The sequence below is a fragment of the Eleutherodactylus coqui genome, chromosome 1 (assembly GCF_035609145.1).
Source record: "Eleutherodactylus coqui strain aEleCoq1 chromosome 1, aEleCoq1.hap1, whole genome shotgun sequence".
Taxonomy (NCBI): domain Eukaryota; kingdom Metazoa; phylum Chordata; class Amphibia; order Anura; family Eleutherodactylidae; genus Eleutherodactylus; species Eleutherodactylus coqui.
In genome coordinates this window covers 164,831,650-164,846,104 of record NC_089837.1, presented here as the reverse complement: position 1 = coordinate 164,846,104, position 14,455 = coordinate 164,831,650, and the positions used below count along the sequence as shown (strand labels likewise).

Here is a 14,455-nt window from a genome sequence, read left to right as displayed (position 1 = left end):
TGACTGCGACTTGCATGCCATGGCCATGCCTTTTGTTCCTAAGATAAAGAGCACACTGCTCCCTAACATTAAACCTCGGCCATGTTTAATTCTGTACTGTATGATTAACGTGGTCGGCCCAGGAACAAGGATTTAAAAAAAATAAAATCTCAGCCAAACAAATCCATGGTCACTAACCTGACCAGTGTTACAAAATGGCCAGAAATGAGTTGGAGCGTGCCTTACCTTCTTTGTATTTATATTTAAGGTCTCCTGGCTTTATGTTTTCAGCATCTAGCTTGTCTTCTTTCTCTTCCCATGTCTCGTCCTGCTCCTCTACAGGTACACTGGGGGTCTGCTCAATTTCAGGAGCAACAGCAGGTGGGTTAGCAGCGGACTCTGTTGCTTCAGTAGTACCATCACTTACCTAGAGGGGGAGTACAGAGCATTAATAGGGAAGCACCACAAGTAGCATGTAGGGACTTCCTACCTCTGGGACCACTCACTGGGAGAACAAGGGTGCCAGCAGTTAGCTCAGTGGCTGGAACAAGGTTCCCCTGACATGCCAGGTGATTGTCTATGGGGGAGCATATTTAGACATTAGGACATATCCAAAATATAGGCCATGTATAGGAGGGGAAAAAATTCCTTTCCACCAACAGTACAAGTGGAGCATTAAAAGAAAAAGGGGGGAAGAAAACCCCACTCATTTAAAGGTAAGATAATATCACCGTATGCTATGTAAACTTCTCTTACCTCTTTAAACGCATCTAAGAGATCTCCAACTGCCTCCTTTTTGTTTAAATCCTTTATTTTCCTCTTCTTCTTAGGTGCAGACATAGCAACTGGAAGGTGAAAAACAAGAAAACCCAATTCTAGAAGATTTGCAATTGAAACCAATTTAAAGCCTTTTTTACACAGGAGGATCATTGCTCAGTGAATGGAGGTGGAGTGGACCAGAGCTCATTAGGCTAGTGACGGGTGTATTCTGGCCACATTTATGCATCCATAATACAGTGTCCTGGCCCGAGCAAAGGTCTTCTGACCCGAGCTCATTATAGATTCCTATGATGCTTGGAACGTGGGTGTCAGGCTGGGACACATTATGGATGCTTAAATACGGTCATAATACACTAGCCTTAACTTTACTAACAACTGTTAACCCCCCTCCTCCCTGCACCCAAAGTGGTCAGCCAGGCAGCCGAAATACTTACCGGACACAGCCCAATCCAGCAGTGTGGTCACATTCGCTTTCAGCTCAAAAGCCGGTCACACAGTTGCTAAATCTTCCTCCACTTTCTGCCCGTCAAAAAGACAGCATGGGGAATGGAGGGGTTGGATGGGAGGGGGTGTTGCTACTTAGTTACTAAAATCCCCCAAACAGCCCTCTATAAAGACATCACCAACAATCAGAAGATGGAAGAAGAATCGCAACCATGCAACCCGTTGAGACTGGGCCGGAAGCGTGATGCTAGCAACTCTGGACAAGGTATGTATCTTGGCTGCCTGAATAACCCCTTTAATAAAAGGTAACTTGAAGGAAAAGGTGGGGTGGGGGTGGGGGGGGGAAAAAATCACAGAAGACAGGGAGATTATACTAGAAGAGCTGCTGCTCCACAGACACGATGAGTTGCTACAGGTAGTAACATTGTGGCTTTTGCTCCTCAAAAAACTACTATTCACCTATTAGATGCCGGAGCAGTGTCAATTTCATCAGGGATCACACAAGTCACATGACATGTTTGGAGATCACATGACAAGTCCACGCACTTTACCATTCTACTATGCAAATAGGGGCCACTACACCGATATAAGCAAGGGATGTGAGTAGAACCTTCCATACAAGTACAGTAAAGAGTTGTATGACATTCTATAAACAGTAGAAAGTGGACGACCCCTTTAAACTCCTGCAGGTGTCCATGCAGTGGATAAGAGAAATGAAATTGTAAGGAAAAGGAGTGATGCAACTGAAAGAGGCTTACAATGCGGTAGAATGGGAAGCAAATTCTTAGCATTTTTAAGTACAAAAGAGAGGAAAAGAAAAAAAATAAATAAATAAAAAGGGCTTTTAAGCAAAGTGTACAGCAATGACGTTGACCAAGGATAATGGAGTATAAACTAATAATTATACTAAGCCCTTTGTCCCCCACAGACGTTTAGGACAGTTACACCACCCTGCCATCAATGGGAAGCTTCCATTACCTGCCACAGGAACATCGGCGGTCGGCTGCTTGGCAGTCTGTACAGCAACTGGTTCTGGCTCTGGCTCTGCAGGGGGTTCCTTTCGAACATCCTCAACTTCTGGTATAGGATCAACTGGCTTCTCTTCGGGTTCCGCGATGGGGCTAACGTGAGATTCCTGCATGTCTTGTGCCTCAGCTTCCTGTAGACCTGGTGATCCCTCTCCATTTGTTAGTTGCTCCTCTGGTTGAGCAATTGGAGAATCCAAGGAGGGCTCAGAATGGCAAACAGTAGGTGGCTCTGGCTGTGCAGGTGGCACAATCAGCTCTTCAGAGAGGCCATTAGTAGCTTGAGGATCTACAGCAGGAACGCTCTCCAGAGGACCTTGCTCTTGGGTAGATTCTGGAGTAGGTTCTTTCGCTTCTACAGGACAGGGCTCTGATGAAATTTGGGGTGGAGGAGCCTGTGCGTGAAAGTCTACATCTGAAGCTGAAAAAGACCCCTCTTGTGGCAAAGGAGATTCCTGTGAGTCAGACATACTAGTCTGTGGAGGGGTTATTAACTCTGGCTTGGGCTGAATGATCGGGGCTTCAGAAATCGGCTCGATTTGTTTAACAGCTGCCTCTACAACGTTTACTTCAACCGGATTTGGGTCCTCCTGAATAGCTGTAGGAGCCTCTGGCAGCGTCAGCACCTGAGTTGGTGGGGTCTCAAGCAAGGGCACTTCCTGTGAATGCAGAGTCCCAAGCAAAGGTACAGACACCTCAGGGGTAGTGTTATCAAGCGTCAAGTCTTGCTCACAAACAACTGCCATATTCAGATTTACTTCCGCAGGAGGAGAAGGGGAGGGGCTCTCTGATAATTTGGTCAGCACTTGGGTGGTCTTTGAGCCATCATCTTCATGAAAATAATAAAATATAATGTGCGGGTTAATATAGAACCAAAATGTCAGGTAGAGGCAACATTGTTACATACAAAGCAGGCCTGGTCCAACAAAAATAAATCAGTGTACTTGGGAGATTTACTAAAACCATGATACAAAAGTTAGACCGCCATAAAGTGCGCCAAATTTACAGTGGCACATCTAGCTAGACAAGTTACACAATTTTCCTTATGCCAACTCCTATTTGGCCTATTTTACACCAATATCTTTAACCAAAAGAATGGCGCATTTTACCACTCCTTTTAGCCATGCGCCAGCTCAATACAGTCTAGTGACGCACAAGATGTAAGGAAATTCCGCTGGCTACTGCGTCAGGAAATATTTCGGTCATGAATCACTGTGGATGCACCTGGACCATGGCAAGTTTCTTCCTTCCGTCTCTTACACACATGTAAGTAGCTGAACACTTTTGCACCTACCTGGGCGTACTACAATAGGCACATGGACATTCTCTCCATTCGCCTGCACTTCAGAGCCTCCCAATGCAGACTGAAAACAAAGAAATATAAATGCAATTACTATTTGTCTTAGATACAGACTAACAAAGCATGCAAACAGGTTGCAGAATGGAAAAAAAAGTCTGTGTCTTTGTGATTCCCTTTAAGCAAGAAACAGTATGTGCAAAAATACAAAGGCATTACCAATGCTTAAAACCAGTTTAAAAAAGGGAAAAAAAAGTTAAAAACTTACAACATTCAAGAGAGCAAAATGAAATGTTAGTTACCACTTGTTAAAAATAGTAGTAGTAATAGCGATGCATCACATGTCTGTGCACCCGTCAGAGGGTTATGATTACAAAACTATGCCGAAAGTGCGTGGGAGAAACAAAAAGGAAAGGCTCAGGGTCCAGCAGGGTCCCACTGTAATCAATACCAAAACCAGTATATTTGCCAAATGCAACAACCCTGAGTGGATCCCCTTAAAAGTAAACTTTTATTAATCATATATAAAGATATGATTAAGATCTCAAAAAGATATTAAAAACAGACATGTTGTAGCAGCAGAAAAAAAGTTATTATACAGACTCAGAGTCTGAAGATATAAACTGTCTGCCCCACTAAATACATTAGGTGTATATATACACTTTATTAGGAATGGTGGAGCTAGCCTCACTCCACCGACTCCGGCACAATGACTCATGCACACTGAGCCGTAGAAACCAATATGACCATGAGAACTAGCGCATATATGACACTAGTCACTGACTGGTATCAGTGGTACTAATATAATGAAAGCACAATCAATAGTGAGGAGTTAAATGCCTACAGCAGAGATCTGAAGCTAAAACCTAGTACTAGAGCTCCCTGATAGGTTTCACCAGACAACTGGCGTCTTCAGGGGTACATGGAGCTATAGATGCAGCGCCCGGCTGTAACAGACATATCAGTAAGAGGTGGGATCAGTATCATCCCCACCACCAATTAGCTGTGTGAGAGACAGAGAGAGGGATCAACCAACAGCAGCTCTGGGTGTAATGCACAGACATCAGTGTAAAGACCAATAGGAGGCACAGTGTGTCAATAGAGGACCACAACATTCAGCCAATGGAAGACACATTGCCAAGGCACTCCCTTTGTTCATCACCCTGAGCATGCTCAGTATATCATAACTGGCTGATAGGATTTAAGAAAAAAAAAAGTGCCATGGGAGGGGAGCGGGGCCACTCAAAAGGGGAGAGTAGATCCAGGGGACTTGTCTGGCACCCCATAGTGCAGGTAGACATTATTTTGTAAAGGGTAAAAGCATTGTACTGTGCAGAGAATGAAAGTATGACCGCTATAATGTAGAGCAGTGTTAGGTTCATTCAACCAACCTGTAAGGCTCCTTTTACACAGAGCAATAAATCATTTGGCTGAGCGAAGGAGGACAGAATTAGTTGTGCAGCCCGTTTATACAGGCAGATAAATAGTTTGCAATTTGTGCACGACTGATTTGTGAGCGAATCACTGCACCCGTGAACGACTAAACAACTGCTGTTCACATGCAACAACGTGCAGACGATTATTGCTATGCCTGCAGAAAATGAACGAGAAGCAAACAAATTCTCTGTCCTTGTTCAATCGTCTGCGGTGTTTACACTGAAGCATCATTCAGAAAATCCTTCGATTGCACAACCTGGGGTCCTTCACTGGCTTGGGGGTGATGAGTATAGTAGCCTCAGATGGAAAATTGGGTAAGCTTCCCAATCAATCATTCAGCCTCCTAGAAGACTGACTTCAACTGGAGAACTAGAAGGTGACAATATTTTTCTTAAAAAATACCCCAGGGAGTCCATCAAGACGTAGAGACTAAGTTTTTTGAGGAACGGACGTCACCACCTGAATTTCCTTATCTGAGTAACTAGGTTGTTCTAGAGTTAACTGAGGAGGCTTGAGAACGATCACATTTTCTCTACTGGCTAACCCTGTACCAAATTTTTCATTTCACCTGAGGAGGCTTAACGTGTTAAAAATTCCCAGGCATCCCATAGTGAAGATGCCACCCCGAGTTTACAGACACCACTGCCATCTCCCTATACAGAGGCTCGTGTTACCCTGGCCCCATTCGGGATGATGCTACTGTGGCTTAGGGTGGACAAGCGAGCTCTGAAGATCAGCAGCTCCTGCTGCTACAGTTGAGTCCCAGTTGGCCGCAGTAAAGAGCAGCACTTGTCTGGGCTGCTGGAAGCGATTGAACAAGCAGGATTTCGTAAGGATTTCCGAGATTTTAGCCTGGAGCTGAAGTCATGTGCGTTGGTTCTCTTCGCCAGTTAGGCCAGGGATTCTTATATTTATCATGAAGACGAACCAAATGCCCCAATTTTCATAAAGGTTACAATCCAACATTACATTAGAATTCTGTATAATCCAAAGTATTCAAACAGAGGGTATAGCCAAACTTAGCATGATTCTGGAAGTAGTTCGGGATTACCTGTGGAGGCGTGGGCGTCGATGATGTCCTTCCTCCTGACAAAATTTCATCTGTAACGTCTTTCCCTCCTTGGTTGGGATCTCTAATCCTTATCTGGTTCAAGAATAAAATAAATCTATTAAGTCACATGAGTTTTACTATACTATATCCTAGTTCAAGACACTTATTAATCCATCTGCTGTAAAAGGTTAAAATCGAGCAAGAAGCACCTTTGCTGGGTCACTTAATCAAGAACGTCGCTTTCACATGACGGGTTAGGATCAAGCATCGGAAGAACTTAGAAAGACTTCCGGGACCCAATAACAGCCACGTGGAGAAACAACATCGCCACATGCTGGAAGGGAAATGAGCGCAAGCCAAGTATCTCTGGAGAACCGCCAAAATCCACTCTCAAGCATAGAGCAGCAGCGTGTGGAAGGCAAACACAACCCAGACCAAAGCTCGGAAGTTCTAACCTTGTTTCACCCACTCAGATTGTGCACAGATACCGCTATGTAATGATTAAAGGGTCAGTAAAGAGACATGCTATTCGCTCCTCCAGCATAAACACAATACACTTAGCAGTTTGCCTTAAGCATCCGTCAGGCTAAGGAAAGAAGTACAAAGACCAAGCAGAAGTGAAGTAAGCATACTGTGAAACTTCAAAAAAGGGACCATGTCCATAGTATGAAACTCCCCCAAAAACAGAAGTTCAAAGCATATTATCTCACCCGATACCGGACGCCGGCAAATATCTACAGTCAATGTCTAAGATGCTATGAGGCGGAGTATCATCTGTAATTAGTATGGCTTTTCCTTGTAAATTCCTGTCCTTAATAATTTTGAGGTTACCTTTACAAGTCTAAGTAATGCCGAGTAAGGTCACACCCAGCAAGCTAATCTCAAACAGTCTGTCTGAGCAAATGGTGATGGGTCACCACAACTTAGAGTACCTAACTTTTCAGACACCTATGCTTTTCTAATGCCCTGTGTGTTTCATCAATCTTGTAATATATCTTTATACCACTTAAAATCGGGGCTGAAGCACAGCTCCACTGCTTGTCGTTAGGCATTCAGCTTCTCTAGCAACTGGGACCTTGGCCAACTTTCTTAGCTGTGGGGAGGATCGGTCTCAACAGTATCCGCTTCCCTGCAGTCATACTGCTCTCAGATCTCTAGCCAGTGTGTACACAATCTCTACCTGTCCTGACTTACTATGTGCAGTTATCTTTATATTATAGGCATTATGTGTCTTGAGTTGTCAGCGGGCGAAGCAGCAGCATTCTTATTAGGCCTCTTTTACACGAGCCACAGCGATATCACTGCAACTAAAAACTGCAGCTTTATCAATATGATTTTGTAGTGTCAGCAATGCGTTTGTGAAAAATTGTGCATCGCGGCTACACGCGAATTTATCGCAGGAAGGTTAAGCCCTACCCCGAAACTAATCCCTAGCTGCCAATTAATGACCTATACCTTATAAAGGTAATTTTACTGAATGCGGAAGCACCTAAAAAGGCCAACTAGGCCTGCCTGGATCCAGGTGGTTATTCGTGCCAATGTATAAATTAATAGATCTTGTCTGAGATTCAGCCTGCAAAATTCCATAAAATATTTGTCCTGCAACAGCGGTAGAGGTGTCTGTCTGATTGTTCTGAGCCGAAGTGTATAAGAATACCAGTTTTAGAAAATCCTGTGCTTTTATCTTTTAACATATATTTCACACTGTGTGCTACTGGGACACACATAATGCCTACAACATAACAAGTGCACATAGCAGGTTAGGAGAGGAAAAGATTGTGTACACACTGACTGCAGCTCTCAGAGCAGTGTATGAGCAGGAAGCTGAACCTATGAAGATAGTCCCTCCCCCAGAGCTAACGATGTACTAACACCGGAAGCTAGGAATTTGACAAAAAAAAAAAAAGTTATTTTGCATTACTATTAGTGGGTGGCTTTTTCTCTTTTCTCTTCAAAATAAGCTGTGGTGTGTACATGAGGAGCACCACTTTCTGGCTGTGACTTGTATATTGCATCTTAGGGCTCCTGTCCACAAGCGCATTTTCACTGCGTTCCCTGCGGCAATAATCCAGCCACGGGGAACGCAGTGAACGCTTTCCATAGCGTTGCTATGAAAAGCGCAGCCCCGACATCCACGAGCGGAAAATCATATCGATTCTCTGCTCGCAGGTGGTAAAAATCGCAGCATGCTGCGAATTGCCGCGATTCTCTGCGGTTGGCCTGTCAGATAGGCTCACCGCGGAGATCCACTGCGGGATATCGCAACGCCCGTGGACAGGCAGCCTTACACTTGTTTTTATCTTTGTAGCCTATATATCCAATTCTCAGTCTATCCCAAGCTAGTGAGGAGATAACTGCTATGTGGTCTCCCATACACTGTACACAGAAGAGCGCCATCTCCATCCTCACACATAGAGAAGCAGCAGCATGGAGGACATTACAGAGTAGTACTGATCTGCGCAGATGCACATCAAGCACTGGGGAGAGGTCAAACAGTTAATGACCCATATATTCTGGCCCTGTGCTATCCATGTATTCCACAGACTCCATAACAGTCAATTAAATTATTCAGACAGGTGAAAAAAAGAAAGAAAAAAAAACACTACAAGTTCTATTCGCATCAGTTTAAACAAATGTGAATAGTAACTACAATTTGCTGGGTCAATGGAAATTGGGCCGCGTACCGATGTATCTGTGTGCTATCCAATGCAAACTGTCATGTGAAATAGGTCGTACAAGAAGCTGCAGCAACATCTGCAGAGGGACTCACACAAGTGTCTCCAGCAACATATTCCTCCTACCAGATTTCTCTGGTAGAAGACAGCTTCAATTCATGACCTACCTCCACTTGTAATCTGTCGCGATGGCTCTGCTGCTGGAGGTGGATTTCACATGACAACAGGCAGTGGCCAGCAAAATAGAAGGGAGACCCCTAAACGCCCACTACTTTTAGAGTGATTTTTGAGCACATTAAACGCCACTTTAGGTAAAGTTATTTGCACTTTGGATAGGTATCATATTGGTAAGCATATAAGCACATACCCATTTAAAAGTTAGTGAACACTAAAAGAAAAAAATGGTCTTTGCAACAGGAGTGAAGTGTCCCTTTCAGCTTCCCTATAATCAATTCATTTTGTCCTAAATAATTCCTAAAGAAGAAATCTGCCATAGAGGTGAATGCAGCAATTCACCCGACTTTTGCACTGTCTATACATTGTTTTGTGCACCTAATAGGGCATACGAAAGGGTTGCCTTCATGAGACAACCCGCTTATAGCTATGGACATTGGTTCTTCGTGAGAGCCAAAACTCACAAGTCACCGAGGTATACCTATATAATAAGGCAGCACTGCCATGACAGCCTGTGGCAAACCATGCTGGCACACTCCGGTCCTTAGTGCCAGGAGCACAACGGGTCCCGACGCAAAAAAGCAGCAAGTAAATACCGGAGTGCTGCCTGGAGTATGTTACTATGGAATATCCACATGACGTACCACAAATACCTGATAGGTAGAGGGTCAATCTCTCAAACCTCCATATATCAATACAAGAGCCGTTCCTGTAATCCCCTCTTCAGCGCTGCACAGAGGAGTGTCTCCCTCTCCATTGCAGATTATGGGGGGGGTTATGAAATACTTGACCATCCATTTCCATATTCTCCCAATAGACGGTAGTCCCACATATATACTATCCACATGCCATAAATGTCGCAGATGGGAATGCCACCAAGTTTGATTGCAGTCCTTGAGAGGGATCCTATTTGACAATGTGGCCTACTAACCTGTGAACGCTTCATGTACTCCTTTCCTGCACCAGAAAAGCTTAACGTAAGGGAGCATAAAGCATTCTAGAACTTTCTATCCTAGTCCAGATTTGTTGCCGGCAGTGCCTCCATGTGCAAGGACTGATGAGCAGACTGAGCTCCTGCTGTCTTCTAGGAAACCCCTGGTCAGGTTCCAAGAAACCGTGGTTGGCAATCACTACATTAGAGGTTCAGCTCTTGTGCAGCCCTCACACAATGCATACTGTAGCAATTTCCTTTCTATGCCAACAGGTATATCTTGTGACTTTACATATACTACTAAGAAACAGATTAGAAACAGATTATCCCTTAAATCCTCAGTAAATATCAACTATAGCCTGATTCCAGACAGCTGTAATGCAGTCACAATGCCCACTGTCCTGTAGAGTAACCCGGCCAACCTTAGATTATTGGGCTTTACATTGATCTAAACTTGGTTTAGTTACGTCAGCAGATGTTACAGGTGTAGCGGCCACGGCGATGCTAAAATGCAAATGATGGACCTCTAATGCTAGCTTTAAAAAAAAACTATTTAACAAAAGCACTGACATGATTTAAAGAGGTTTTTGGGGTACAAAATGGAAATTCTGAAAATCCTCAAGTCTAGGAGGGACAGCTAATTATTGGCAACCTACACACCTTTCATCTGGACCCTCTTGTTTGTCCCATGCAGCCTCCAATCTGCCACTGTTTGCGCATGCATCACTTCCATAGTAAACACTGCAACACACTGTTACCTACACCTCCCAGCATGCATAGAGCTTGTATTACCGGCCAGCACTGTAGCTCCGCCCACAGCTATAGGTCCTACAACTTCAGCACCAACCTCCCTCTCTCTCTCTCTCTCAGAGCCAGAGAGCGCTGCTGCAGCAGACAGGCAGGAGCCTACGGCACTCTGATCCGCGCACGAGCAACATAGTGCTTCCCTCCTGCCCCCCTCCCATCATGCACTGCTCACAGGATGTTGGAGGCTATGGACAGGGAGGAAGTAGCAAATGCGGACGAGATAGAGGAAGTAAAGATATTTTTCAGGTAGAGGGTCACATAACAAAAACTGAAGAAAGTAGCTAGACCAGGTGCAGTGAGCCTATTACACAATGACTTCTTGTGATGTACATTAGATCTTAAAATGGTAGTTTGTGCCCGGAATATCCCTTTAAACGTAAATTAAACCAGCATCTGTCACTGATGTGCCCATGTACAGTTCAGAGTAAGACAACCCACAACTGAGGAACACAACGTTTGCACATGACGCTTCCAAGTCCTTCCTACTCACCGTCTTTCGTTCCCTTTTTGGAGGAATGGCTTGTTGCTGATTAATCATCACTTGAGCTCCAGGCACCCCAGGAGGAAACTGCTGCTGGGCCGGGTAATACGCTCCAGCTATAGTGAGGGGAAAGAGGGTTTAGAAGCAGAAGGTGAACAATTAGAAAGCAAGCAAGAGTTAAATACTTAACATATGTGATAAAAACCCACAAACCTCAACTCCGACAAGTTCCTTGCACTCCTGAAAAGGCCCCAAAAGCCCATGTGCCAGCTGTTAACTTGCTGCACCACATCCCCCACTAAACCCTGGGAGCTCTCCTTCTACATCGCAGCTACACGGGACTAAATATAGTCAACGCTTGATCATATAAACATCATGAAGGGGGAGGTGCGGAAAGCAGCTGAAGAGATCGCACGGCTAAGGCATCTATGACAAACACAATGGGTGGGGCCCAAATAAAAGTTGGACAGACAGGCAAAGTTAACTAAGTATAGCTAGAGCAGCAAACCCTTCATTAGCAGATGCAAAGTTACAGAAACCCAAAGTACTGAAGTGCATTCCTCAGGCACAACTAGAAAAACTACATGATACAGACAAAATTGGTAATATGTTCAAAATCTATAGCAATTATCTGAATATTTTGATGTTTAAATCTAAGAATGTTATTTTTCCAAGTCCTTACATTAAGCGTATGACCACATGTAGCCTTTATGCTGTGTATTTTCCATTAGAGATTTGCGCAGCGGACTATAGTACAAGCTACGATGAGTGCGCACTGCGCCTACAATCTGAGACCCTCATTACCCCCCACCCCACCCCCCACTGCTCAGAAAGTTATGCACCAATTATAAAGGAGAATATTAAATCTTGGCACAACCCCTTTATTAGTCACATACCATGTTTCCCAAAAATAAGACATTGTCTTATATTAATTTTTGCCCCAAAAGAAGCACAGTGTCTTATTTTCAGAGGATCCGTGACGTCCCGGTGCCTCGCGCTGCTGGTCTCTGAGATATCCTCTTCTTTCTGGTGACGGGGTTTTGAATACCCCGTCTACAGCAAAGCGTGCGATTAGATCGAGTGTCAGCCCCTCACAGCCATTCAGTGATGTTCTTCACTGAATGGCTGTAAATGATCGAGTTCTCGCTCGATTGGCTAGCGCTCGATCCAATCACAGCGCTCGCTTTGTTGGAGACGGGGTATTCAAAGAAGAGGATTTCTCAGAGCAGAGGACACGGCAGCGTGCCGCAGCATTGGGAACCATCGCAAAGGACTCAGACGCCACGGGCCAGGTAAGTATTGATTTTTTTTTTTCCATGCACTTTAGCTAGGGCTTCTATTTCAAGCCTTCCCCAAAAACCAGGGTAGGGCTTTGGGGAGAAACTGTAGTTTGCCCAAGATAGTGCATCTATTTAACAGTCATTTAACAACTCATTTGCAAGCTGCGCCTACTTGCATGACTGCAGGGCTCTGGTATGAGACCATGCCCTTAGACCACCTTGCCGCTAACGTCTTTTAAACTTGCCATACACTTTTAATGATACCTGGTGAAGGATGAACGAGCTTTCTGGGAAGGTTCTTTCAAAGATTAATTGTGGGCTAGCAACTAAAACTTGACACACAGCCATCTTCTTTACAGATGACTGTCTTATTGATTGGCTAATGTGATAATTTGTTACATTTTACCAGACGAACAGTTTTGGTTGAAATCGCCCATTTTGGAAATCACTGCCCTGTGAGCCTTATAACACGCTCACTTTTCAGCAGTCAACTCTTTGGACAAAAGTGCCATTATAGCTCAGCTTCCCCAACGTCTCCCCCCCCCCCCCACCCCATATACACACCACTCTCTTCCATACATACAATTTGCACAAAAAAAAAACCACACATTCTCTAAAAAAATAAAGCAAGCAACTGTTATATGCTTCATCTCAAAGTTTTAGATTAACACTTACCGTAAGTGCCGTACTCTGTGGGGCTGGCACTAGGAAAGAATCCAGGGGCGCCAGGCTGTACAGGGTACTGTTGTGTGGGCATCACATAGGAGCGACCCTACAAAACAAATATGCATGGCATTGACTCTAGAGCTCCAGGGCTAAGCAACACATGAAGAATATACAGGTAAGCATCACCAGGAGAGAAAAAAAAAGTGTGCACTTACCTGTCCTTGTATATAGTAGCCCTGGGAGGTGTAGGATAATTGTGAGGGTATCATCATCACCTGGGAACCAGCGGGGTACACATGGGCAGGGGGCACTGCACGAGCTGTAGATCCAGTCTGAACTCTAGTGGCGGTGCTAGGAGGCTGTGTCCTGCTCGGATAGTAATGCTGCAGAAGTGGGAAATCACAGAGATCAGAAAACCCAACTGTTACATCAGCCACAGTACACATCGAAAATATCTATAAACCGCTAACCGATCACAAATAAAAGCTATACATGTGTGCTCGCCCAAATCAGATCACGGCTACTACTGGGGATTATATTTTGCTCTGTACAGCATGGGGCACTTTGACAAGAAAACCTGATCTACTTTACACCTCTTAGGGAAAAAGAAAAATTTAGACAAGCCATCAGACACTCGGCCATGTGCACTCTTGATTACAAATACTTCACAGTAGTGTATACAGCTTCTATTCAGACCTATGTATCTCCATGGTTACAGACTACAAACAAACCCTCAGAAGTCTGATCATACACTCAAACTGCCTGATATTTGCCCCTTACCTTTCTCTAACATACAAAGTGCGGGAGAGAAGTAAGACTACTTGACTATAACGTCAGATGACATAGTTTAACCCTTTCCAATCCAATTTGTATCCTGGGTTTCCTAGGGGGCTTACTCTTTTTCTGCTGTTATACAACTGCGCTATATGCTGGCTAAAGCCAGTACTGCATGAGGTGACACGTTGGATAGGCTCAGACAGCAGAGAGGCTGGCAATATACAGTAAGAGAACCCTGACGGACATCTTCTAACATCAGAGCTGTACAGCCTTAAATCATAATGTCTTTAGATGTCAGACAGTGGATTGGAAAGGGTTAACTTAGTTCCATTGGAGCAATTACATTTTATATTATCTATATAATACACATACTTTATTGCTAAGCTAAACTCCTTTTAAATTTGTACTACCTGCCATGTAAAAGCCCATTTTCATGCATTAAGTTATACTTTAAGGTGGTTACTGTGGGGCAGATCGGTAGGGGTCTGCCCACAGGGCCCCTTGCCTATCATCTGTTTGAAGTGGTCACGCCATACAGGCAAGTGCTACTGTCAATTCCCTGCATAGCAGGCACAGTGCTCTACACTTCATAGAGGTTATGCCTTGTATTACAGCTCAGAATCCCATTCACTTGAATGGAAGAGAGTTCCT

General features: G+C 44.3%; 1 protein-coding gene across 4 annotated transcripts in view; it reads right to left on the bottom strand.

Annotated features, from left to right (window-relative positions):
• Positions 1–14,455, bottom strand: part of EIF4G1 (eukaryotic translation initiation factor 4 gamma 1) — a 75,240-nt gene that overhangs the window by 21,145 nt on the left and 39,640 nt on the right. For all 4 annotated transcript variants that reach the window (XM_066603315.1, XM_066603331.1, XM_066603324.1 and 1 more), the window contains 8 exons: positions 13,243–13,410; positions 13,037–13,133; positions 11,091–11,197; positions 6,014–6,106; positions 3,523–3,592; positions 2,182–3,057; positions 736–824; positions 226–406 (listed from right to left, as the gene is read on the bottom strand). In XM_066603315.1, the coding sequence (XP_066459412.1) occupies positions 226–406; positions 736–824; positions 2,182–3,057; positions 3,523–3,592; positions 6,014–6,106; positions 11,091–11,197; positions 13,037–13,133; positions 13,243–13,410 (1,681 nt within the window). The remainder of the gene's footprint in view (positions 1–225; positions 407–735; positions 825–2,181; positions 3,058–3,522; positions 3,593–6,013; positions 6,107–11,090; positions 11,198–13,036; positions 13,134–13,242; positions 13,411–14,455) is intronic.